Source organism: Ammospiza caudacuta, chromosome 23 (genome assembly GCF_027887145.1).
Source record: "Ammospiza caudacuta isolate bAmmCau1 chromosome 23, bAmmCau1.pri, whole genome shotgun sequence".
Classification (NCBI taxonomy): domain Eukaryota; kingdom Metazoa; phylum Chordata; class Aves; order Passeriformes; family Passerellidae; genus Ammospiza; species Ammospiza caudacuta.
Genome location: NC_080615.1, coordinates 3107678 through 3132945, shown reverse-complemented (window position 1 = coordinate 3132945; position 25268 = coordinate 3107678). Strand labels below are relative to the sequence as shown.

General features: G+C 52.0%; 1 protein-coding gene across 3 annotated transcripts in view; it reads right to left on the bottom strand.

Annotated features, from left to right (window-relative positions):
- KIRREL3 (kirre like nephrin family adhesion molecule 3) overlaps positions 1–25268 on the bottom strand; it is a 412450-nt gene that overhangs the window by 2262 nt on the left and 384920 nt on the right. For 2 of the 3 annotated variants that reach the window (XM_058819093.1, XM_058819091.1), the window contains 7 exons: positions 24880–25007; positions 23505–23631; positions 17621–17721; positions 17345–17543; positions 15803–15838; positions 12909–13016; positions 6522–6631 (listed from right to left, as the gene is read on the bottom strand). In XM_058819093.1, coding sequence (XP_058675076.1) covers positions 6522–6631; positions 12909–13016; positions 15803–15838; positions 17345–17543; positions 17621–17721; positions 23505–23631; positions 24880–25007 — 809 coding nt within the window. The remainder of the gene's footprint in view (positions 1–6521; positions 6632–12908; positions 13017–15802; positions 15839–17344; positions 17544–17620; positions 17722–23504; positions 23632–24879; positions 25008–25268) is intronic. The other variant, XM_058819092.1, reaches the window with a different exon arrangement.

Below are 25268 nucleotides of genomic sequence, written 5' to 3'. Positions count from 1 at the left end.
TTAAACGAGTGCAGCTAAAATGGGACGTGGAGGGGTTTTTTTGCTCTGCCAACCCCGGCGACCCCCTCGAGCCTCCAAAGCATCTCTGCAAAGGCAGACTGGGGATGTTAACCCTATCGGAAGGGTTTAACAGGTTGGAATGAAAAGGAAAAAAAAAAAACAAAACATTTCTCCTTGGATTTTTTTTTTTTTGTGTTGGCGTGGATGACACAGGCCAGATCCAGAGATGGAGAGGGCAGAAGGGAGGTGGGAACCAAAGCAACAATCCCACTGTGACCAAACCTCCCTGGAATTAATGATGTCGGGTTTGATGGGGTGTTTGAAGGCATTTTAAGCCATTTATTTTATTGAAGTGATGATGGGAATGATCCAGGTACTGGGATGCTCCATGGGGACCCCGCCTGTCCCCTGTCCCCTCTGAATTTGGCTGCACCTCGTGGATTTGGGGACTGCAGGGAGTCTCCACATGAGGTCCACAAAGCGCCACCACATCACCGAACCTCCAACTCCCCCATTACAGCCGGTCATTAACAACTTTATTAAAGCTTTACACCGTTAATTAGTGGGCGGTGGGATCCTCGTTAGTGTGATTTCCTCTTTGTCATCATTGAGTCAACACCGGGAAGGGACCGACCTTAACTCAAGTTCACTCCATCACCAATATTAATGTGGATTATTAAGGGGGAGAGGGAAATAGATGGAAAAAGAGATGTCTAAGAGCCCTGGCATGGGATGCCTCATTGTCATTCCTGAACGTTTTTCCAGATCCATCCTCTCTCCAGCCAGGTGACAGCACCAATATGCTCAGGTTCACTCTATCACCAATATTAACAGGAATTATGAAGAGGGAGGGAGAAATAGAGATGTCTGAGAGCCCTGGCATGGGATGCCCCCGTCTTTCCTAGATGTTTTTCCAGATCCATCCTCTCTCCAGCCAGGTGACAGCACCAATATGCTCCGGGCCTGGCCGTACACCCAGCTGTGAGTGCCACCATTCCCCCTGCCAGGACCTCACCCTGCCTGGCACTGCCAGGCACCAGCAGCCCTCCCTGCCAAGAACAGCGGGCACCACAAAGCCCTGCCTGTGTCCGAACCCCCTGGTGCTCCTGGGTCAGCAGGGATGTGACAAACTGCACCCCTGACTGTCGCTGCCTCAGTTTCCCCCGCTGCAGAAGGCAGGGACTCCCTCCAGGTCCTGAAGCACCCTGTCTGTACCCCAAAGTACAGAGATAAACAGATTCAGGGAAGATTTCAAACCATAATTTTCAAGCCTGAAGATCTCCTGTTGGCAGAGTTCATGGAGGGAAGCATAAAGAGGGGCTCAGAGCAGGACAGGCTGACAGTATGTGGCATGTTCTTGCAAATACACAGCCAGCAAGGCAAAATGCAGCTGACAATAACTGCACTTGGGGGAAAAACTGAGCCCTTGCATGAACAGATGAAATAATTGTGAGTGCAGTTTCCCTGGATCAGTGCTCACAGCAACAGAGCTCCAGGCTGGCAGTGAGTGGTAACATTTTGTGTTTGCAGCCTGTGGGATTAATTTTCAGAGGAGATCTCCTGACCTTCAGATGGGCATGCCATTTGACCCAAGAAGTCTCCTAAAACCCACAGTGCTAACTTTTGTTCAAGATGCTCCCCACTCCAGCTCATGGCTGGGGATTTTGGATTCTTCAAAGGATTCCTGTAATCAGTGAGTGACAGGGACACTGTTCCTTCGTGACCTTGGGTCCCCATAGACTGTGAAAGATAGCTTCAACTGGCAGTGCTGGCTCCCCCTGCCCAGTGTAGTATATGATAGAGAGAATTCATGCTATTAATGTATAAAATATTGTAAGATCCAAATTATGTCTTTTGACCACCCCAGCCGGGAGCAGTGTCTTATTCTTATTCATCCAGTTCCCGGATGATGTTAAGATAATATCAGGTTTTTTAAGGTAAGAACGGAACCTTCCTGGGTGATGATCACCGACTTCTCCGGGATACCAGGACCACTCAAGAGTGATTCTCACCTCGAAGATTGTATCTACCATGATGACTGGCAGTGCCACCGTGTTACATGTCAATACTGACTTCCCCGAAGTTCTCTGACAACATCCAGACACCTGGATTGGACTTTTGTCTAACTCTGCCCATGAATAGCCCCGGTTCTGCATGTGAAGGGACACAAAGAACATTCGGTCATCACTGCCTCAGGCAGAATAAACTGTATAAGAGCTCGCTGAGCGAGGCAGCATTGGTGACCAGGGGAGACTCTGACATTCGAGGGTCAGATCTGTGTTCACCCAGCGCCGATCCCGGGCTCGACGCTGCCCTTGGCTGTGGTGGTTTTTGCCGATCGAAATTCTGTTTTGCTGACAATTTAATAAATCATTGCTAATTTTTCTTATAAGTTTGGCTCTCGATTGGATCATTTATAACACCAGGGAGCGCCTCCCTGCCCAGCAAAGCTCCTTCCAGGCTCTCCCAGCGCTGGGAGCAGCGGGCAGTGCCAAGCCCTCCGCTCTGCTCTGCAAGCGTGGAGCTCTCCCGCGTTTCACGCCACCAAACGGAGCCTCCGAGATGGAGAATCCCACAGGATATTAAATTATTGGCTTTCATTAGTGGACACAATATGTTTTTTAAAATGCTGCTTCAGGTTTTCCTGAGTATCCTCCAGACCCGGCGGGCTGGAGGAGCCTCCCCCCGCCTCGCTCCAGGTTTAATTACAATATTTCCGCCTGGTTGGGTAATTGGATGCCACCCGGCAGCCCTTGTGCAGGCGAGATGTTACCAGGGTGAGTGAGGGATGTTGATGGCGATTCTCAAACAGCGACTTCCTCTGCTCCCAGGGAGGGAACAAGCCCATGAATAAAGAACCCCTCTGGGAATTCCCAGCTTGATGAAGCTTTATCACCTTCAAATACCGGCTCTGGCCTCGGCCGCCCAGTGATGTCGGTGCCCACCACAGGAGAGGCTGCCCGTCTTGTCCCACCTCCCCCAGAATGCTGCTTTGGGATGGGCTGGTGTCACTGGGAGGGGCTGGCTGGGAGGGAGGGATGCTCCCCAAGCCTCCTGGGCGAGGCTGGGTGTTGTGGAGATGCTGCTCTCTGCAGTTCAGATCCGCTCTGACAGCTCAGGGCTGCCCGTGCTTCCCAGGATGGGCACATGGAACCCCACGGGCACGGGGGAAGGCAGAGAAAGGGGCAGAGAAAAAGGGATGCTCTGCCCATTGGGCTGAAGATAGGAAGGAAAATCACCCAGAATGGAAATTCTGTTCCTTTGCTTTTTCCTCTTCCACCTGTCTGGAAAAGGTGTCTGGTGCTGATCACCTGTGAAGGCTATGAACAAACTGGGAACAACCCTTGGAGCACAAGGATGGGTTGAAGGAGACAAGAAAAGATAAACCTGTCAGTGGATTGATTGTTTTGACTGTTCCACTCCAAATATGAACCACAGGTGATGCCTGGATCTGCCTGGCCACAGTGGGGCATGAATGATCCAGAAGGGAGGAATGATCCAGGGAAGGAGATCTCTGTGATGCCCCTGCCTGTCACTTCTGTCACTTTGGGATCGTCTCTCACTGCTCATGGCAGTGGGGATGGCTCCTTTGGGATTATCGGCCCCGTTCCACAGGTGGGGAGGCACGGGCTCCGATCAGCCGGGAACAAACCCATCCGTGCTAAGGGAGGAGAAGGCTGTGCCACCCCAGGGCTGACCATACTCATCATCTTCCTCCTCACAGCTGCCATGCCCGTGCAATGCGTCCCGCAGGAGGGAGAATGGTTTTGTTGCGGTTTATTTTTCCCAGGATCAAACCCTTTACCAGGATCCTTTGCCTGCAGCCACTGGAGCTGGCAGCCTTTTCCCTGCCCGCGGCACCGCCTGGCAGAACAGCTCTCGGAGCAGGGGGTGGAACGCCGCCGAGGCAATGTGAACATATGCAAATCAGCCAGCGTGACGCGGATCCTAAGGTGTTAATGAGTTTATAGATGCATGAATAATTCCTTGTGAAAAGCACGGTGAGCTGCCGAGGTCACAGATGGCTGGAGAACGACAAAACAGCGTTTGTGGGGCCGGAGAGTCCCGCTGGCACCCCGCGGGACACGGGGACCGAGCACAAAGGCACAAACGCGGCGCTGAGGAGCCTGAAATGCAGCAGGAGCAGCTCAGGCTGTGCTGGAGTCAGGGGCTGGGATGGGGTTGGGATGGAGAGCAGCGAGGAGCTGTTTGCCAGCGTGGCTGCTCCTCGTTAACATCCCCGTTAATGATCCCGAGCCCCGGTGTGGCACTGACACACAGCTGTGATGAACACCGTGAGGGTGAGATCACCTCAAGGGATGGAGATCCCACAGGACGCTCGCAGAAGGAAAATGGGGAAGCAGAGGGAATAATGCTGTAATAACGGGAGGAAGGAGAGCTGGAAAATCCCGGGGTGAGGGGAGGGAGTTGCTGGGCACTGCCCTCCTCCTCCTGCTGAAGAGGTCTCATCTCTCCCTATCAGCAAGAGGAAGGTTTTAACTTCCTTCCTTCCTTAACTGATCCTCCATTTCATTGACAAAGTTGGGATGTTTTATCAGGAACTGTTTGGCATCCAAGGCTGGGTGTCTGATGGCTGGAGGAGGATGCCCACAGCAGCTGTTGGACACAGCAAGGATGGGGATGAAGGACAGAGGGAGGGGGTCTCTGCAGACTCTGTGGAGAGAAGGAATTGGGGAGTATTTCCTGGGAACGTGCTTGCTGAGGGCAGATGAGGGTGGGGAGGCTCTGATCCAGGCAGGGGAGGGGGTTTGATGCCTTCTCCCTGCAGGTAGGATGTCCCAGCCGTCCCAAACCCTGCCAGCACCAGGGTCAGAGATCATGGACCATCTCTTCCAGCTCCCCAACACTGCTGATCCAATTATGCAATTTCCAACTGCTGTATTTTCAGGAAAAATGCCTGGATTTGGCCAGGAAAGGGGAAGAATTGCCTTCCTCCAGTCCAGCCAGGCTGTGAGTCTCTGTTGTGTCACATCTGAAAGTGCTCAGCTTTAGGTGTGAACCCTGCTCACACTTACACAGTTCCTTTGTGCCGTGACCAAACCACCTCTCACCAGTCTGGCTGATTAACCAGAAGAGCTCCACAACCTCTCCCTCTAAGGCATTTTTTCCCAGCTCTCAAACAAATATTGTCATTTTTTCTGCACCATTTCCACTCTGCCTGAATCCTCATTGCAATGTGCCCAGCACAGCTCTGCTCCCAGCTTCACCAAGGCACAAGCTGATGTCAAATCACCCCCTGGCTCCTGCAAATAACCTAAGAAAACCCCCAGGATGGCTTCCAAGATCCTGTGCTTGCGCTCCCACCACCATCCTCTTTCTTGTTCACTCAGAGTGTAAATGTTCCCTTCTGCTGAGGCTTTGTGTGTGCTTCCAGTTATGGTCTGGAGTGGGATTTGGGATGATCCCAGATGCCCCTGAGGGAGCCAGACCTGGGCTTGGCACTGCTGATCACACAGATGATGTACAGGGTCCCATGGAGAGAAAACTTGTCATTTCCCTTCATCCCAAACCCAACCCCAGCCTCCTCTGTCCTTCCAGCCTTGCAAATCCCACCATGGACTTGCAGATTTCTCAGGGCAAAGCCCTACTGGGAACGAAGGGTCTTGCACAGGAACTGCAGTGGTGCAGGGATAAGTTGCCAGATCTCCTCCTCCTCCTGCCTCATTGTTTGGAGGCTCCCTGGCTGTCTAAACACTCTGGCAATCCTGACAATTTCAGCAAGCAATTCCACCCACTCTACGATGATCAGCCTTGCCTTCCCACCAGGCATTCACGGAACAGCTTTTGCAGGCAGGCCATATAAGTGCTGCCCAAAAAATTGAGATTTAGAGGAGGAAAAAAACCCACCCAGCAGCCTAGAAAGCAGCCACTGGCTTCTTCAATCCCTTCCCCCTTTCCCATCTGCTCTTTTATATCTTTTTTTAATTCAGGATTCTTTGCCATTTTTCAGCTTGTATTTGTCACCAGCAAGTGAAAGCCAAGGCACACTGGGGCTGAGCCACAGAGAGCAGTGACCAGAGCACGGAGAGTGGTGAGGATGCACAAGATGCATTTCCCACATCTCAGCCATCCTCCTCTTGCCCTGCTGTGTCCGTCGGTCCCCTCGGGTGAAGGCAGTGATCTTGGGAAGGTGACAGCTCCCCGGTGGCCTCGGGAGGGTGACAGCTCCCCGGGGTTACAGACCCAGGGACAGGATGGCCTCACACCCAACCCTGGGCGCAGCCTCGCTGGGTGATAAGCTCGTTATCACCCCGTGCTTGCCCTGCCCTCTGCAGCTTTCCAGCTGTGAGGTGGCAAATTTGCTTTGCAATTAGCCTGGCAAAAAAACCCCTTCACTCGAGATGTTTTTATGGCAAGAGAAGGTGGATCTCGAGAACAGCATTTTTGGAAGAGCATCTTTGCCTCGAGTGGTTATTAGGGGGCTGAACGACACGTGTCTGGGTTTGTTACCACCAAACCTCGCCCGGAGCAATCACCGGGGGAGGGAAGGAATTCCTTACCATCAGCTGCTTGATGGTCGGGTGCTCCTCCGCCTCCCTGCCCGAGGCCGGCTCCTTGTGCACGATCTCCACGCGGATGTCGTTCTTGGCAGACACCACACCCTTGAGATCTGCAGAAAGAGGGAGAGGGACAAGGGGCTCAGTCCGACCTTCTGCAGGGACATTGTCGCAGACATCTTTTCATTAAAAATCCTTTCCTTAAGATTTTTTCCTTCTGAGAATCTGAGAGGCCTCAGAAACACAATGTAAACAATGGTTATCTGCTGCTGTGGAATGCAACAGGTGCATCTGGGATTGGTCTCGGGTGGATGTTTGGAATTAATGGCCAATCACGGCAGAGTTGGCTTTCTCTTGGTCTGAGCCACAGACCTTTGTTGATTCATTCTATTCTATTCTTAGCTAGCCTTCTGATGAGAAATTTTCCTTCTATTCTTTTAGTGTAGTTTTAATGTGATATATATAATAAAATAATAAATCAAGCCTCTGAAATATGGAGTCAAATTCTCATCTCTTCCATCATCCAAAGACCCCTGTAACCAATGTCACAGGACATCACTGAGGACTCCTGGCAGCACCTGAGAAAATAAACCCGGCTCAGCAAACCCACTGGAGAGCTGGAGGAGCAATATTTGTGTTGCCAGAAGGTATGGACAGCTCAGACTCCTATAGAAATTCCTTCTGGAGCTCACGATTTTGAAAAATGCATGTATTTTATGATTGGCTTTTTGCAAATATTAAAATGAATATTATATGTGTTGTGTTAGAAGGTAATGCTGTATTAATTCTCTTAAGTACTGTGTTAAATATAGTTTTAGGTTATAAAAAATGTTAAAATAGAAACTATGCTGTGTAGGATACTTTTTTAAAGAAAGGGCTCACAGCGAGATAGCAGCCACAGGACACCTGAATCTTTCAGAGAAAGAGAATTTATTGCCCTCTTATCAGAAGAAACAAATTTCTTCCCGCCTCCAAGGCACTGTTAGGATTCAGAGGAAGATGTGGATGATGACCAGACAGAATCCTGTATTTGAATGGAATTTATGCATAATGTATGAGGTGCATGAATATGCAACAGGCTGTTGCTTTTAAGGGTTAATCCTTTGTTAACGTGGGTCCTTTTTCCGGCTTGTGCTGCACAGAAAAAGGTACCCGGACATCTGTAACTCTTGCTCTCTATTGTCTCATATTGTCCTAATTCAAATTGTCCAAATTATTATTACTCTAATTGTATTACTATTTTGATAACCATTTTATTACTTTTAAACTTTTAAAATTTTAAAAACAAGTGACTGGCGTTTTTCACGCAGTGCTGTTGCCAGGGGCTGGGCTGTAGCAGAACTGCTCCCACAGGCAGTGAAATCATTGTCCAGCCTGCTGATCTGTGGGAAATCCTGCTCCTGAGGGATGGGCCAGCTCTGCCCAGGCCCTGGGAACCCCTGAGAAAAGCCTCCCCCAGTCTGGGGTGCAGACAGCACATGGAAAAGGCCAAGCAATGAGCACAGACATAGCCAGGGACAGTTTTATCATCTGCAGGCAGCCTGGAAATGACAATGAGAGGAGAGAGAAACATTGCTGGAGAGACTCCCTGCCTTCCCTGAAGGTGTCAGGCGTGCTTTGAACAAGTCGTTCCAGCAGGAGGAAAGCGCGGAGCAGCGGGAGCAGAGCGGCGGCGCAAGGCCGAGATGAAAAGCAGAGATGGAGGCAAATCTGAGCAGCGAGACCTCAACAGCTTTGAAGCTGTCCCCCAGCCACAGACCTGGCTCTCACCTCACAGGATGGCTGTGCCAGCCCTCCCAGACCCAAAAACTGCCTTCAACCACCGGTTTGTCAGATCTACCTCCAGCTGACGGATCCAGCAGCGCCCTGCCAAGCCAGGATTGTGGGGAGCAGTCCAGAAAAGGCTGGAGCCCCGGGAGATTTATCTCTAAACCAAACTGAATGATGCAACCGACACCAGCTCGAAGCTCTGTCTTGAATTCATCTCTCTCAGCATCCCCTGCCCCCCACAGCCCCCAGACCTCGCCAAGTCTCAGGGCACAAGGCAAAGTCTTTCAGTGGGAACTTACTACAGCTTCTTTTTTTAATGTTGTCCTGCTGGGACCACATTCCTGGTGCTGCAGCCTCTGTCTTTAATCACAAGGAGATGCTAATCAGTGTCTTGCAGCTCCTCTCCCAGGAGTGCTCCCCCTCAAATAACTCTGGGCCGTTAAGTCACTGAAGATACAACAACAGATGCGCAGTAAATTTTTTTATTTTCCAGAGCCTCCAGGCTTGGTGTGTCTGCACCTGGTCCATTTTTTTTTGCTGCATTTTCCCAAAACATGGTCAGGAATTGCTGTTAGTTGTGGTCAGTGCCTGGGGCAGGAGATTCCTCTCCAGAGTTACTCTGGGTCACTGAATCCTCCTGACACAACAGTGCCTTCAGCCTGCACCAGGTTGTTGTTATAAATGATGGCACAACGCTCCAGTATTTGTCTTGGGAGAGGAATCTGCAGTCATCCTGCAGGAAATGATTCCTTCTCCTGCTATCCAAGTGCTCTGTCAATCCCATCATTCCTGAGCTGATCTGTGTAATAACTCTGCACATACACACCACTAACAGGGATGAAATTCCTTTCCTCACCTTTCAGCCTGGTGTTCCCACCCTCCTGCCACCAGAGACAGTGGCCACAGCATTCAGCTGGCATCAGCACCTCAAAACTGGGGTGAAAGCCCATCCACCAAGATGGATTAACAAGATATTTATTACTCGGCTTGTTTGATTTGTCATATATTGGTGACTTGTTAATAATGTATGTATGTAAGCTTGTGTTGTAGAGGGAGGACCCTGGTTACTCATTCTAGCATTAATTCTCGTATTTAAAAATAGGTTAGCCTGTTAATGGGGAGGGAGTCATAAAGTTCTTATATTTTTGTAGTGCAGAGCTTTAACTCACTCTTTGTTGATGGCTGCTTGAGGGTCCACAATGTAATTGGGAAATCAGTATTTATCAGCTCGTAGAGATTGTATTCTTTTTTAAAGGAGCTGTACCCCCTTTAAATAGCCCTTAATTCGCTTCATTAGGGTTTGTGGGTATTCCTTGGAGAAGAATTAAGAGTGAACTTAGATTTCACATCCAAGTCCTTCCCTGCAGGACTCTGCACCCTGAGTGTCACTGGGCTCTGGTGCAGCTGCTGGTGCTCCCAGTTCCCTCAAACCCAAGGAGGGACTGTTTTGGCAGCTTCCAGTGGCTTTTGGAGCCAGGTGAAGGGGAACAGAGTGGGCTCAGTGCCACCAGCACCCCATGCATGGATCTCAGGGTGGGGAATCCCACCTGCACTCTGGATTTGCTGCTATCCCCAGCTGGGGCTGGCTCTTCCCTTCCCATGAGGTTTTGGGGAGAGAAGGGAGATCAGGGCAGGGATCTTCACTGATCTCTTGGGTGATCTTGTGGTGGTGTTCACAGGGGTCCCAGGAAGAGAGAAGAGATGAGGATCTTGACTCCATGTTCAGAAGGCTTGATTTATTATTCTATGATACATATTATATTAAAACTATACTAAAAGAATAGGAGAAAGGATTTCATCAGAAGGCTAGCAAGCAAGAAGAAGAATGGAGTGATAACAAAATCCTGTGACTGACCAAGACAGTCTGGACAGCTTGACTGTGATTGGCCATTAATTAGAAACAACCACATGAGACCAATCACAGATGCACCTGTTTCATTCCACAGCAGCAGATAACCATTGTTTATATTTTGTTCTTGAGGCCTCTCAGCTTCTCAGGAGGAAAAATCCTAGCAAAGGAATTTTTCAGAAAATATCAGAGCTACATGATCTCTTACTGATTCTGATCCCAAATGAAAGAGGCAAGGAAGCATTGTAGGGAGCACAGGGACCCCTGCCCTGGCCTGGGGAGGCTGCTGAGCTCTCCCCAGGGAATCACACTGCCAGGGGAGCAGCAGAGCAGGGAACACTCCCAGACACAGCAGCCTCTGATGTATTGGAGACCAAAAACTTTTTCTAAACAGGATAGCACCAGAAACACAGCAGAGAAAAGGGAATTCAAACCCTGCCCCCATGTCCCCAGTGCCTTCTTTCCAGAACCTATATTCCCAGCCCTGGTGAGGAAAATGCCTCTTTTTCCTGATTTACCAATGGGTTTAATAGCACAAGGCACTTGGCTGGGATAGCCTTGTCCCCTCTTGGCTTTCCCCTTGAAGAGCAGCCCATCTTTGCATGCCTCCAGCTTGTGAGGATCTAAATCCTGGCATTTCCACCATGTCTGGGATCTGTTGTCATGGCATTCCTGTGAAATTGTGTGTCCTGTAAAGAGCCCTGCACCATCTGGTTCCATCAAACAAGAGAGAAATAATGAACCACACGCTCTCAGTTTCTCTGAAGGATGTGGCATGGGGAAAAAACTGCCCATGGACATGGGAACACAGCTTGGCCCTGCTTCCTTCAGGTGCTTGCATTGTCTCTTGCTGCCAAATGACATCAAACTGGCCTGGTCTTGGGTGCTGTCCATCAGCAATCCTTCCTCAAAAAGCAAGATAAATGACTTCCCCTATTTAATTCATTAATTCTTGCTAATGGAGGCTGTGGGAGTTCAAAAAAATGGGATAAAGCAGGGAGAGGCATCATTATCACACTGAAAATTAAACACATTTCTGCAGTGGGGGGTCGTGTGTCCTTACTGAATCCAGGAGCAGCCTGATGTCTTTGATGGCTTACAAAGGGGGAAAAATAAACCATCAATTAAAAAAAACCATCAAAGGGGGAAAAATAAAAGAACAACAATTGGGTTTTCTGGCAACCACGTGAGGAGTTTGGCATCCTGGAATCTGCACCATGTGTCTGGCGCGCCGGGAGCAGCGCCAAGGATCTTCCTCCTCTCCTCTCCCCAGAGGCTTGGAATGCTCCAGACAACCACACTCTTCTCCCTCCTGCTTTGGTGCCTTTCCACAGAGCCAACAATCCTCCTTTAATTTCCCGGTGTCTTTGTAATGAGGCCAGACAATGCTGCACTGCTTCCCTCTCCTCCGCCTGTACCTGTTTCTAATGTCACTTTAACTTGTATTCCCACTGCAGCCAGACTCCAGAATGCACAAGTGCCATGAAAAACCCCTCTGCTGGCTGGCATTCCTGCCAGGAATATGCATGTCAGGAAAACTGGAATTAAAACAGAAGCAGAACTGTGGAGGGTTTTTAAGCACCGATGTGGCACAGTGAGGATGCTTCTCCCTCTTGTACCTCAGGATTCCTCCAAGGGAGAGATTAAGAGGTCCCCTGCACACCTCCTTAGCTGCTAACAGGGATCAGCAGTTACCCTGCCATGTCTTCCATAAACCCTTCCCTTTTCCCACAGGGCTGCTGTTTGCAGCAGACACTTGGTAGACCAACAGGAGAAGCAGCTTGTGCAGAGAAGTGAATTCAGTAAATTGTGTTGGTTAATTCAGGCTCTGATTTCTCCCTGCTCCACTCGATTCACCCTCTGCCCAGAGTTGTCCCCCCAGCCCTTCCAAAGGGGACAGCGAGGTGGGGGTGACTGTTCCATTGTTATTTCAGGGTTCACCTCAGAACCTCGGGTCCTTCCCCTGCAGATTCCCTCCCAGGTGTGTCAGTCCCCTCTCCTTTCCCCTCCCTGACCCCTCCCAGCACTGTCTGTCAGTCCTGGCATTCCAGAAGGGAATTGGCAGATCCAAAGGATGCCCTCTACCCCTGGGGGCATTGGGCCATCCAGGTGTCCTTTGTCCCTTTGTCCCTCCCCTCCTGTCCCTGCTTGGTGGCTCCCTGCCCCTTCCCTGCCCCTCTCCCGGGGTTCAAAGGAACAGCAACCACGGGCTCAGGGAGTTCTGTTGGAGCTGCTGCTGCATTCAGAGGCCTGTGGGCCAGAATAAAGCTCTGCATCCAAACCCTCCATCAGAACCGACTCCTTTCCTTCACCATCGCCTTAAAAGCTTCTCCACAGAGGGAAACCTGAGGAGCAGCCCCTGTTATGGGGGGAAGCTCCATCCCAGCACCACCAGAGCTCCTGCAGGCCTGGACTTGTCCCCACGGGCCCAACTGCAGCACCCAGCCAGCCCAAAGTGTCTGTGGGGTGAAACACCACACACCCAGGCAGCCAAAAGTGTCTGTGGGGTGAAACACCACACACCCAGCCGGCCCAAAGTGTCTGTGGGGTGAAACACCACACACCCACAGCCAAAAGTGTCTGTGGGGTGAAACACCACACACCCAGGCAGCCAAAAGTGTCTGTGGGGTGAAACACCACACACCCAGGCAGGCAAAAGTGTCTGTGGGGTGAAACACCACAGTGCTGCTGTTTGGTTCAGCAGCAGGGCCAGACAAGCTCAGGCACATCCCATACACGATATTGGTGATATTTCAACATGTGACACTTACTCCTCTGGGAGCGGGCGCAGCAGAAGGCGACGATGGTGGCCATCAGCACCAGGAAGGCCACACCGGCCCCCACGGCCACCCCGATGATCACCGCCATGGGCACCGACTCTGCAAGAGCAAGGAGAGCGAGAGTGAAGCGGACTGAAGGTCACAGAGGGGCCTTTTCCCTCAGGGGCCCACCCTGGCTATTGGCAAGAGGCTCAGTGATGAGCCCAGAGAGGGTTTTGGGGCCTCCTTCCCTGCTCCCCCATCCCTGCATGATGATGTTGGCACGGGCTGCCCATGGGACACTGCAGTTTGTACAGCCCTGCTCGTTCTGTGCCTCAGTTTACCCTGGGAGGAGAGGGGGGAGCCAGAGGAGCAGATTAGTGACTGCTTTGTTAATACCCTGAGGTTAATAAATGAGCTTCTCTAAAGGATGAAGTGCAAAAGAAGACTGTGTTAATATTATAAAGAAAGAGAAATGACATCTGAGCAGGCTGATGGATGACTTAACCCAAGTCATCATTCACAGCCCCTCCCTATTTTATATCCCAATTTCCTGCCTTCTGTGGCTTATCAACTGTCATCCTTCCAAAATTCCTGAGGGTGCTACAAAGCCTGGGACAGGAGGGATGGCCCATGCTGGGGCTGAGCACTGTGGGGTGGGATGTGTTGGCAGGGTCTGGGGGAGGCAGAACACCCTCACATCCTTCTGCCTACAAGAACTCAGTCACCAAATTCCTGGGGGGGATTTTGGGCTGTGGCTCAGCCAGCAAAGCTGATTTATCTACACAGGCCCTGACAGCAGCTTGTGAGGTGTGGGGAAGGTGGAATGGGAAATCGCATTTATGGTGAGGGGTTCAGATTTGGACCCCCAAAGCCTTTTTATCTTCCTGCCCTGTCTCTTCAGTTCCGCCAGGCACAGCTCTGACTTTGCAGTGAGTGTTAGGTTGGATTAAGGAAGGGCAGCAATGGGCAGCACTCACACTGTAGGACACCACAGCTGAGGATACCACAAATTGCCTTCCTTGGCTGAGATGATAAAGCTGCATCCCAAACACCCTCTCCCCTAAAGCTGCAGGTATCTCTAGGTCCCCATTCCTCTCTTTCTAAACACTCTGTAGGATCTGGTGAGCCAGAAGAGGGATAACTCTGTCGGGGATGGCCAGATAAGGTGGGTGAGTCCTCACAACTTTCCAGGACACCTCCTTGGAAGGTGTTTCCTCCCTGGAGGCCTTGCCTTGGAAATGGATGGGATGAATTTATGGAAAAATGTATGCAGAGAGGTGGTTCTCCTCAGAGGTCTGTGCAGATGGGGACATGGATGCTGCTGGACCCTGGGGACACAGAGGGTGACCCAGCTGAGAAGCAAAGCCCAGGGGTTGTCCCTTGACTGGGGGACACAGGAATCATTTCCCATTGCCCATGAGTGTGGAGCTGGGGGTGGGCACGAATTTCATCCTGGACCTGAGAGCACAGATCCCACCTGTGCCTTCCATCCTTCCCAAGGGGGGCACACCCCTACTGGTGGGATTTGGGGCAGTTCTCATTCCACCAGCATCCACTGTGTAGTCAGCAAAGGGTGTCATCCTTGTTTACTCTATCCCAGGTGGGACAGGGGAGATCTAAAGCAACTTCATGGTACCCTTAAGCCATGGCTGTGGAGCTCCTGGGTCCTGAGCCCTAATTTGGGAACTGCAGGTGATAAACATGTGGTGCTGATTGAGTTCAGGCTCTGCTCACACTTGATCAAACAGAACTGATGTTTCTCACTTTGTGGCTTGCTCATGGATTTCCTGCTTGGGCTGCTGGTCCCTTGATGTGTCACATGCCACTCAAGCTGGGCCAGTGTGACATAACTCAAGTGGCATTGAACCAATCCATCACCAAACCTCTGGGAGTGCCCAGGTGGTGAAAAGGCAAATCCACTCAGTCCTCTGCTGGACAGCTGCTGCAGCTGGGTCCAGCTGCTCCAAGAAGCTCACCCTAAAATCACCATCCTCCAGCCCAGCAGCTGGGCCATGGCATGAAGTAACCAGGGATTTCTGAGGCTGCCTGCTAGGCAGTGCTCCTGCCAACAGTGGCAGCTCCTCATGGGATGTTTTTGGTCTTCCAAGGGGAAAATGGAGCAAGGGGCTGGAGAGAGAGGAGCCCTGGGAGGGCTGGCTGGCTCTCAGCTCTGGGGAATGGGATCTGCAGGGCAGAGATCAGAGAGAAGCAGCTGGTGATGGGGATGAAGAGCCATGCAGGGAATGGGGTGGGGAAAATGTCCAGGGCTCTCCTGGGCTGGGATAAAGGAAACTGCAAAGGGGCAGTGACAGAATGGTGGGGATGGTAAACTCTCCTGTAGGGCTGGGTGAGCTGAGGGAGGTGCAGATTGCTGGCTCCCCCAGGAATCCTGCTCTGGGGCACAGGATAAGGAACCACAAGGGCAGCACAGGATGAGGAACCACAAGGGCAGCACCTCCTGCAGATCTGCCCCCAGATCCATCCAGACCTGCTCTGGTGCCAATGGATGCTGGCCATCACTCTCCCACTATGCTGAACCAAACTGATATCTGCAGATGACCCTGGAAACATGTACTTTCCCCTCTTTGTTTTTGTCCCAAAGCAGCTCTCTGTGGGACTTCTGCAACATTTTAAACACGTCTGAGTAAGAGCATCCCCCTTCCAGTGCCTGGGGAGCTGGGGCAGGAAAAGTGCTGGTTTCCAGAGTGGGTCAGTGGCACAGGGGGCCTGGACCCCTCCAGCTCCCCAGTCCTGCCCCAGTCACTGCCCTGCAGCTCCCTGCAGCCCTGCCTGCCCTGCCTGCCCTGGGGAGAGCTGCCGGGCCAGGAGGAGGACGCTGGGCCCTCAGGTGTGGTGGTGCCTGGGGACAATTCACATTCACCGTCAGCTCATGATTTCCATACCTGCTTGAATACCAGCTCCTGATTTCATTTCCGTACCTGTTTGAAAATAAAGCAAGTGTCCACAGCCTTGCACAGCCCACGCGCCCACCGCACCTTCCTGAGTGCTCAGCCCTCTACTCTGCTCTGCTCTGCTCTGCTCTGCCTGCTCGGGGGCTGGCCCTGTGAAGGGGACCCTGTGATGTCCCCTGGCCCGGGCAGGGCTGTCCCCTGTGTCACCCTGGCTGGGGCAGGGCTGTCCCCTGTGTCACCCTGACCTGGGCAGGGCTGTCCCCTGTGCCACCTTGGTCTGGGCAGGGCTGTCCCCTGTGTCTCCCTGACCTGGGCAGGGCTGTCCCCTGTGCCACCTTGGTCTGGGCAGGGCTGTCCCCTGTGCCACCCTGCAGTGTCCCCCTGGCCCAGGCAGGGCTGTCCCCTGGGCTGGCCCCTGTGTCACCCTGCAGTGTCACCCTGGCTGGGGCAGGGCTGTCCCCTGTGCCACCCTGCAGTGTTTTCTGGCCCAGGCAGGGCTGTCCCCTGTGCCACTCTGTAGTGTCCCCCTGTCCTGGGCAGGGCTGTCCCCTGTTCCACTCTGACTGGGGCAGGGCTGTCCCCTGTGCCACCCTGCAGTGTCCTCTATGTCACCCTGTGGTGTCCCCTGTCCCGGGCAGGGCTGTCCCCCCCGGTGGCCCTGCAGGGACGCTGGGTGTGAGCTCGGCTCCCCGTCCCCCTCTGCTGGGACCCAGGCTCGCCGCCCAGCGCTGCCGCTGACTGGCAGCCGACCTGGAAAAACCACTGGCTCTGTTTGCATTGGAAGAAGCCCAAGGCTAATTTTAAGGGGTTCATTTAGCTCTGATTTAATCTGGATGCCAGCCTTGCCTATAAATCACAGCTTAATGAGAACAATCCACCTGCCTGCCCTGGCATTTAATAAAATAGAGGAGAACTGGAGTTCCTCCAGGAGCTAAGCATTCCTCATACAAGGCATCTCCCTCCCCTGCTGTGGAGAGTCCCGAGAGTGGAATTTCCCTGGCCATCCCCTGGGAATTGCTGGGTGTGTGAGCCCAGCCCTGTGCGACATGCTGGCATTGTGGCTGGTGGCCAGGATGGAGAGTTGCCACCAGTCCAAACACCTTCCTCTGCTCACCCCCATCACCGTGGAGCAGTGGGCTCTGCTGGGAGCAGCCACTGTCCCTCCAAGGCTGTGAATGATCCTCCAGCCTGCGCAGTGACATCACCTTGTACTGTGGGACAGAGAGTGAGAGGTGCAGGATCAGCCCGTGACCTCCAGCTTTAGCAGGACAGGTAAAATCAGCAATACCTTACCAAGCAGAGACTTTACAGGGCTTGTCCCTGCTCCTTCCCCTTTACTAGATCATGTGCCTTAGGGATGCAATCCTGCAGCTAGCACAGCTGGAGCCTTGTCACTGTCCTTCCTAATTTCCTCTGACATCCCAAGAGCTCTCTGAGCACCTCCTGCCTCTCACAGCATGTCCCCACTCTCAGAGCCCAGCCAGGTGCTAATTCCCAGTGCCCCCAGCCCCAGCAGCCCCCAGCAGTGCCCACCTTGCTCCTTGAGCCGGATGATCTCGGTGTCAGAGCCGAAGCTGTTCCAGGCCGTGCAGTTGTAGATGGTTTGGAAATCAGCACGGACGATGTTGCTGATGGTCAGTGTGGAGATCACCCCCTCATCTGTGCTCACCGTCTCCACCGTGTAGCGCCCTGAGGTCCCAGATTCCAGAACGTTCTCCTTCCAGGACCAAGCCTGCCAAGAGAGAGAAGGGTGAGCTTGGAGCAGCCCCAGGTGCTGCAGGCACTCCCCGTGCCCAGGGTGATACTCACGATGCGGTCTGGCGGCGGAGTGCTGCGGATGAAGCACTTGATCTGCCCCTTCTGGCCGTGCAGGGCGTGCTGGGTCTGTGTGCTGGAGATGATGGGGGGCCCTGTGGAGACAGGAGAGGCTGCTGTGACCCCATGGGACTGCTGGGGATGGAGGGTGTTAGGGGGGTGTTACCCAGAATGGATATTGGATTCTATCTCTGAAGGACAGGGATGGAGAAACAGCCCCATCTCTTGCGATGGAGAACAATGAGTGGGTTTTTGCAAAGCCCTCACAAAACACCAGGGTCCCCCATCTCTGTACCCCCATCCCTGGTGTAAAGGGTCCTTCTCCCATCTCCTTGGAGAGCCTGACCTCTGAGAAGGGCTATTTGCTGCAGGAGCAAAGCAGGATCCCATCTCACCTGCTGTTCCTCTTCTGTGCCCTCCCTGATCCATTAAGCAACCAACCAGATTCATTAAGCAACCGGTTTGAATTAAACTAATTGCTCTCCAGGTCATTAAGGAAGATGTGGTGGAGAAGTTCCTGCTGGAAAACCTTGACACCCATCAGCTGGGCTCTCCTGTGCCATGTGGGTCATGAAAGGAGCCGAGGAGAGAGGGTAGGAAAGGCTCTTCCTGAGCCAAACACCAGCTTGGGATGGGAAATGTTCTTGTCCTGCCTTGGTGAGCATCCTGTGCTTGGGAGAAAAGGGATGGGAGAGGAGAGCATGTGGTGTGTCCCTCACTCTTCTAACAGCCCTGATGGCCCCAGGGGAGCAGCACAAGAGCTGGGATCCTAATTGCTGTTTATTAACCTCCTTAATTAAAGCAGATTTGCATTTCCATGAGTGGCTTGCTGCTGGCAGAAAACAGCAACAACCGGCCTGCAGGGCAGGGAGAGAGGAGTGGCAGGGGCTGTCAGAACTCCCCCTGCTCCAGCTCTGCAACTTTGGGTGTTCACTTGGGGTTGCCAAATCTGGTTTGGAGTATGTCACTGGGTTTATCAGTAATGCAGCCTTGTGGATTTTTTCCCATTTTCCTCACCTCCCTGCCCTGCACTTGACATGCTCCTTCAAAAAACGGTCTCAGGGATTTGGAGTAAAGTAGGAAGAAAGATTTGCCTGGGTATTCCTGCCTGATTCTCATCCAAATCACCCATTTATAAATTCCATACATGCACAGAAATATACCAAAATGCTAAATCCTTCACTCTCAGGCATTTGGACATACAGCTGCCTTTTGGAACTGTCCCGGTAACCCCTTCCTGCACCAAACTTGCACATTCTCCACACACTTCCCACCGAGGCACAGCCCTGTCCCTGCTTCCTTATACTGCTCCAAGGGGAGATGGATGGAAAACAAGCTCATTGAAGCACAATTCACTGACCAGTGGCCACGGTTCTGGCAGCTCAGGAAATTACTACTGGAAGGGAGCCACCATCAGCATCAGGAATAGCAGGAGCTGGGCGTGAAGGTCAGGACTTGTTTTGCTGTAATGGACACAGCAGTACGGCTGTGGAAGCTTCTGCCCTTTTTGATCGAAGAAGGCAAAGAAAAAAAAAAGCCACTTTGTTGTGTTTTTCTCTCTAAATGCTCAAGATGTTGTTCTAGGCACGATCCCAAGGTGTGAGTTCTTGTTTATCCATTGCTGAAAGCTCAGCTTTCCCAAGGGTCTCAGAGGAGGTGACTCCTTGCTTTGCCTGAGGAGCCTGCTGAGGCCATTGATGCTCCTGCCCACCTGATGATTCCAAAGCCAGCAGAGGCAAGAGCAGTGGTGGGATCTGCAAGCCAGACCTAAACAGTAATAAAAAGAACCATCTCCTTTCCATTTTGATGGTTGTATGTTACTTATAAATTCTGGAAGTGCTCCAAGACTGGGTGACGCTAGAGAAAAATGGCTTAATAATCATTAAAAGGATCATTTTCCCCAAGGCGAGTGGGTTTTAAATGGCACAAATGCCAATGGCTTTGGCTTTTATTATTGCTTCAGGAGTTCAGAGTCGAAGGCTTATCATCATGATAATAGTGGATGACTAAAGACTATTTGTGAGATGAACATGCCCAGAAATAATAGCACGAAGTTGCAGCCTCTTCTCATTCAGGGCTGGTGTTTGATTCTCCACCAGGCTCTGGCTCCTTATAAAAGCTGCCAATCTCCAGCTTGGCATTCAGCACTGAGTGTGAGACAGCCCACAGGCAGGGAAAAGGCTCTAAGAAATGTTGCTATGGATATAAATGATGGAGCTATTGGTGGAGGTTATTTTTAGCACCTTGGTGCCAATTTATTTGTGCGGTCCTGGCGACTCGCACAAAAGAGAAGTGTGAGGTGGAAGCCTTCAGGAATGAAAGGATAGGATGGCCTTGGCTTCTCCAGTCTGCTTGAGTCCATCTGAACTTTTCTCCCAGGCACTCAAAATGATTTGGCAGGAGAGTTTTGTTTAACTCCTTGCTTCCTGCAGAAGTCCTGGGCTGGCTGGTTCTGCCTGGTATTGATTACAAAGGAACACCACAGAATGATTTGTGTTGGGAAAGACTTTAAAACCCATCTCATTCCAGATCCCCTGCCATGGGCAGAGACACCTCCCACCAGAGGAGGTTGTTCCAACCTGCCCTTGAACACTTCCTGACACCCTGATGTGCTCCTGACCAAGCGGGGTAGCACATCAGCCCCTGACCTGCTCCCAGCTGTCACACATGCCCAACTTCCTTGTTGGGATGAATCCCAGGCAAATGACATCCTGAGTTAGTCACCTGGAGCTGTCCAGCCCTTCCAACAAACTTCTCTTACAGAACAAGGTGAGCAGGGGTGGTGGTCCCTGCTCAGCAGCCCCTGCCAAGCCTGGATGGTGCAGTGACAGAGGCGATTGCTGCTGATCTGCCTGTGAAGGTGACCTTGGGGTGCTTCTGCTGGGGTGGGAGCTGTGACCAGGCTGGGTGCAGTCAAGAGCATCGAGAGGCTTTGGCTGTAAATCCAGCTGCTGCTGATTTATGATGGCACCAAGTTCCTCCCTTCCCTCGAGCCTCTGCTGCTCTGGTCCTGCCAAATGCTGCTGCTTTGCATAATCCTCCTTCCCACTCACCAGACTGAATCCTATCTGCTTCCTTGCAGGCTGGTGGCCTTGGCTCTGGCATGGGGTTGGGCTGCTCTGCAACCACAGCCCTGTCTGAGGGAGCTGGGTGGGAAGGGCACAGGATGCTCTCCCACCCCACCATCACCACGCCATGATTTTGGATAATTTTGGGAATGGATGGGCTGGTGGGATCACAGGCTCATAGTGGGTTGGGTGATCCCTCAGTTGGGATCTCTGTGCTTGCTGGGATGGACCAGCCCCCTAAAAGTCCAGGTGTCCTGATCAGGGCAGTGCAGCCACTCCAGAACACAACTCCTCAATGCCTGATTTTTCTGTGACAGAGGGAAGCATCTGTTAGTAACAGACAATTGTATCACCCTCTGGATTTAAAATCACTTCAAAATATGAGGCATTCAGCTTCCCCCTTGAATTACATTAGAGCAGGCTTCCAGCAGAATTCATTAGCTGGATTAGACACACTGTGCTGTGCTCTGGAGCTGGAACGCTGCTCCCACTGCAGGACAGGCTGCCTCTTGTTCTTGGTGGATGTGGGATGTGGGGATGCTGCTCAGGGGCTTGGTTCTCTTCACTTGGAGGGCCAGGAGACTATTCTGACCCAGAGGTGTGGGATTCTCCCTTGGTCCAACACCTGCAGTAACATGTCCCAACATTGTCACCTTCAGGGTGCACCTGGCAGCACTTCCCATGGGCTGGGGTGTGCAGGCAGTCAGTTCCTGGCAGATGATCAAGGCTGAGCAGTGAACCCCATGCATGGATTCATTTGCTCCCCATCAGTTTTCCCAGGCATAAGCTGGTGGGAAAAGCCAAAAATTGCTGGAGGGAAACTTTTCCAGTCAGTGCTGCAAGCTCCGAATGCCTCGAGCTGTGGGGAGCTCTGCTCTGCTCTCAGGGCATCCCTGTGCCTGGTAGGTGTCAGGGAAGGAGCATGTTCTTTGTGCTAATTTGTTGCTTTGTTTTCCACGAGCTCATTTAATTGTAATTAAAACCCAGCAGCTGCTGGGGAAGGAGACTGAAGGCGCTGAGGAGCTGAGTCCAAGTCAGAGAGTGGCTGGTTTTCAGTGGTTGGTTTTCAATGGTTGGTTTTCAGTGGCTGGTTTTTAGTGGTTGGTTTTCAGTGGTTGGTTTTCAATGGTTGGTTTTCAATGGTTGGTTTTCAGTGGCTGGTTTTTAGTGGTTGGTTTTTAGTGGCTGGTTTTCAGTGGTTGGTTTTCAATGGTTGGTTTTCAGTGGCTAGTTTTTAGTGGTTGGTTTTTAGTGGCTGGTTTTCAATGGTTGGTTTTTAGTGGCTGGTTTTCAGTCCCTGCTGGGTTGCCCTCAGCTTCCTTTTCCAGGATTATAGAAACCTGGAATAGTTTGGGTGGGAAGTGATCTTTAAAGGTCATCCAGTCCAACCCCTTGCCATGACAGGGACATCTTCAGCTAGATCAGGTTGCTCAGAGCTCTGTCCTTGAATGTTTCCAGGGAACTGGGGCATCCATCATGTGCATTACCTGTGTTTGAAATCAATGCTTACCTGAGCTGCCTCCTGCTTATGTTCTTCTCCTGTGACAGTGAGTGGGGAGTGAAACCTGCCAGTTTGTCATGCAAGTGAGAGACAATGCAAAATTCATCCTCTGCTTACACCATTTGCAGCCTGCCTGGCTGTTTCCCTGCCGTATTTATGCTGAAATTTGTTACCAGCTGCTGTGAGGTCCCGACCAGGGCATCATTAAACTCCAGAGATGTGGCTGTGAGTCCAGGGCACATCCTGACACGGTGCTGGATGAGCCCCAAGCAGCCATGGAGGTATCCTGACAGGAATTCTCACAGGAATCCTGGCAGGCAGAGTGTTCACAAGTATCCTCACAGGAATCTCACAGGTATCCTCATGTGGGATGGAGAGTGTGATTAGGCTGCTGCTCTTGGATCCAGACTCAATTCCCAGCTCTCCAGGTGTACAATAGAGACAACAGCACTCTCCGACCTCGCGAGGGTTTTGCAAGATTAATCTATTAAAGATTTAAAACTGCCAGCTCCCAACTACTCAATAAATCCCTGTTGATAATAGGGAACTGTGTGGGGCTGAGCAAATGTTGATTTTTGTTTTGCTTTAACTTGTGCATTTCCAGGCAAAATAATGCAAAATCTACTTTACTCCAATTGCCTGGATCTCTGATTCAACTGGGGGTGGGGTTTGCTCCCAAAGGAAGTATCTGAGGGGATAATTTGGGAACAGGAGCTGTCAGAGCAACAGAATCAAGGCAGGAAGGGAATGGGGGTAGGGAATGAATGGTGGAAGGGAAACAGGAGAGAATGGTGGAAGGGAAGAAGGAAGGAATGAATGGCAGGAGGGAAAGAATGGTGGAAGGGAAGCAGGAAGGGATGGCAGAAGAGAAGCAGGAGGGAAGGAATAGTGGAAGGGGAGCAGGAAGAAATGGCAGAAGGGGAGCAGGGGGGAATGGCAGAAGGGAAGCAGGAGGGAGGGAATGGCAGAAGGGAAGCAGGAAGGAAGGAATGGCAGAAGGGAAGCAGGAGGGAGGGAATGGCAGAAGGGGAGTGAGAGGGAATGGCAGAAGGGAGCAGGAAGGAATGAATGGTGGAAGGGAAGAAGGAAGGAATGAATGGCAGGAGGGAAGGAATAGCAGAAGGAAAGCAGGGAGGAATGGCACAAGGGGAGCAGGAATGAATGAATGGCAGAAGAGGAGCAGGAATGAATGTCAGAAGGGAACAGAAAGGAATGTCAGAGGGAAGCAGGAAGGAGTGTCAGAAGGGAGCAGGAGAGAGGGAATGTCAGAGGGGAGCAGGAATGAATGCCAGAAGTAAGGAGGAGGTACCGTTGACGGTGAGCGTCACCTCCCGCTCCCCCGCGCCCACGCGCGGCACCACGGCTCTGCACACGTATTTCCCAGCGTCTTCCTGGCGCACTGACTTCAGCACCAGCTTGTTCTCATTGCTCAGGACCTGAAAGAGAGGAGGGGACCTTTCAGGTGGGCCAGGAGAAGTTACAGACAAAACAATGACCTGAGTCACCAGCTCCTGAGCATCCTTGGGGAAGCCAAGCGGATGAGCCCAAAGTCTGGCATTGCATGGAAATAGCACTTGCTGCTGTTGCCCAAAGAATAAAGAATCACCACAGGTGTTTTGGGGTGGAATTAGAAATCCTCTTCCTATTCATTTGAATTTTTACAAACTCCTGTTTTGTAAGAAGTTCAAGATGCAAGAGAAAAATTTTGGTGGCTGCAGTGACACAGGCAGAAAAACCTCAGAGAGAACCACACTCCACACTTGTATCTCCACATCCACAGGCACAGGGGAGGCTGCTGGGATTGACTCAGGAATTTTATGCCCAGAAGTTGTGGCAGAGGTGGCAGACACCTTGGAACAGGGTCTGGATACCCAGGGAAATCTCAGCAGGCTCTGGCCAGCCCCCTGCTATGGACTGGCTCACTCTGCTCCCCTGCCCTGCTGTGCTTTATTAAACCTGGAAAAGCTGAGGGATCTGGCTGAGGCTGTCAGCAGGATCTTGGCACTGCTGGGTTTGAAAAAACACATGGCAGATCTCAAACAGAGAATGGTTTTTGGAGCAAACTCCTCCAGCTGCCCTTGGCCTTCTCCCTCAGGGCTCTGCACGTCACAGCCCATCATCTCTCCTCCTCCTCCTCCTCAGCAGGGAGAGCCACAGCTGGCACTGCTCCCACAGCTCCTGGAGTCAGTGGATGCAGGGGTTGGATGTGGATCTGGGTCTCCCTGTAGCAAGGTGGAGGTCTCAGCCCTAACCTGGCACGAGGCAGAGGCACAGAGGGTCAGATCCCTTTAAACCCACTGTGTTAGCATTGATTGCAGAGTTAGCCATAAAAACACCTGTGTTTACTTGGCCTCAACCTCTCTTTGGTCTCTGACTTGCTTCCTTTTTGTGAAAAAAGGAGAAAAGAAGGCAATCTTGAGGGACTTCAACCTGATTCTGAAAACAGAGGGGCTGGGGAAGAAGCAACCGTGATCCCAGTTCCCACTGGGATGGCTGGATGCTGATGGCTTCACAAAGCACCATCCTCTGCCAGGATCCCTCTGAATGAATGAAGAGCTCCTTCTTTGACTGCCAGGCTGGGAAAAGAGACTTTCTAACACATCTGGGGGTCACTGTGAGCAGCAGAGACCCCAAGACTGCAGCCCCCCTGCCCTGGCCGTGCCCCTGCCCCCAGAGGTTCTTACCACGCCCGAGCCTCGCTTCATCCAGACGATGGTCAGGGAGGGGTTCCCAGTCCAGGCACAGTTGAACACGGCGTCCGAGCCCAGGTCCACCAGCAGGGACTGCGGCTCCGTGGCCATCCTGGGCCCAACTGTGCAGAGGAAACTGGAATTACTGCCAGGGATGGGCTCTGCCAGCCAGGAACCCCACACTAAACAGGGCACAGCGAGCAGGGTAGATCATGATGGGCCCCAAATAAAGAAAAGCCTGCTGCAGCTCCAGAGGGATCAGCTCCCCAGTGACCACCCCACGAGCTCACAAGGAAATCACAGGTCCGACCACCAGAGCGTTTACAAAGAATGAGCTGCAGGAGAGCCCAGCCAGTCCTGCCACCCTGGGCAAGTAAGACTGA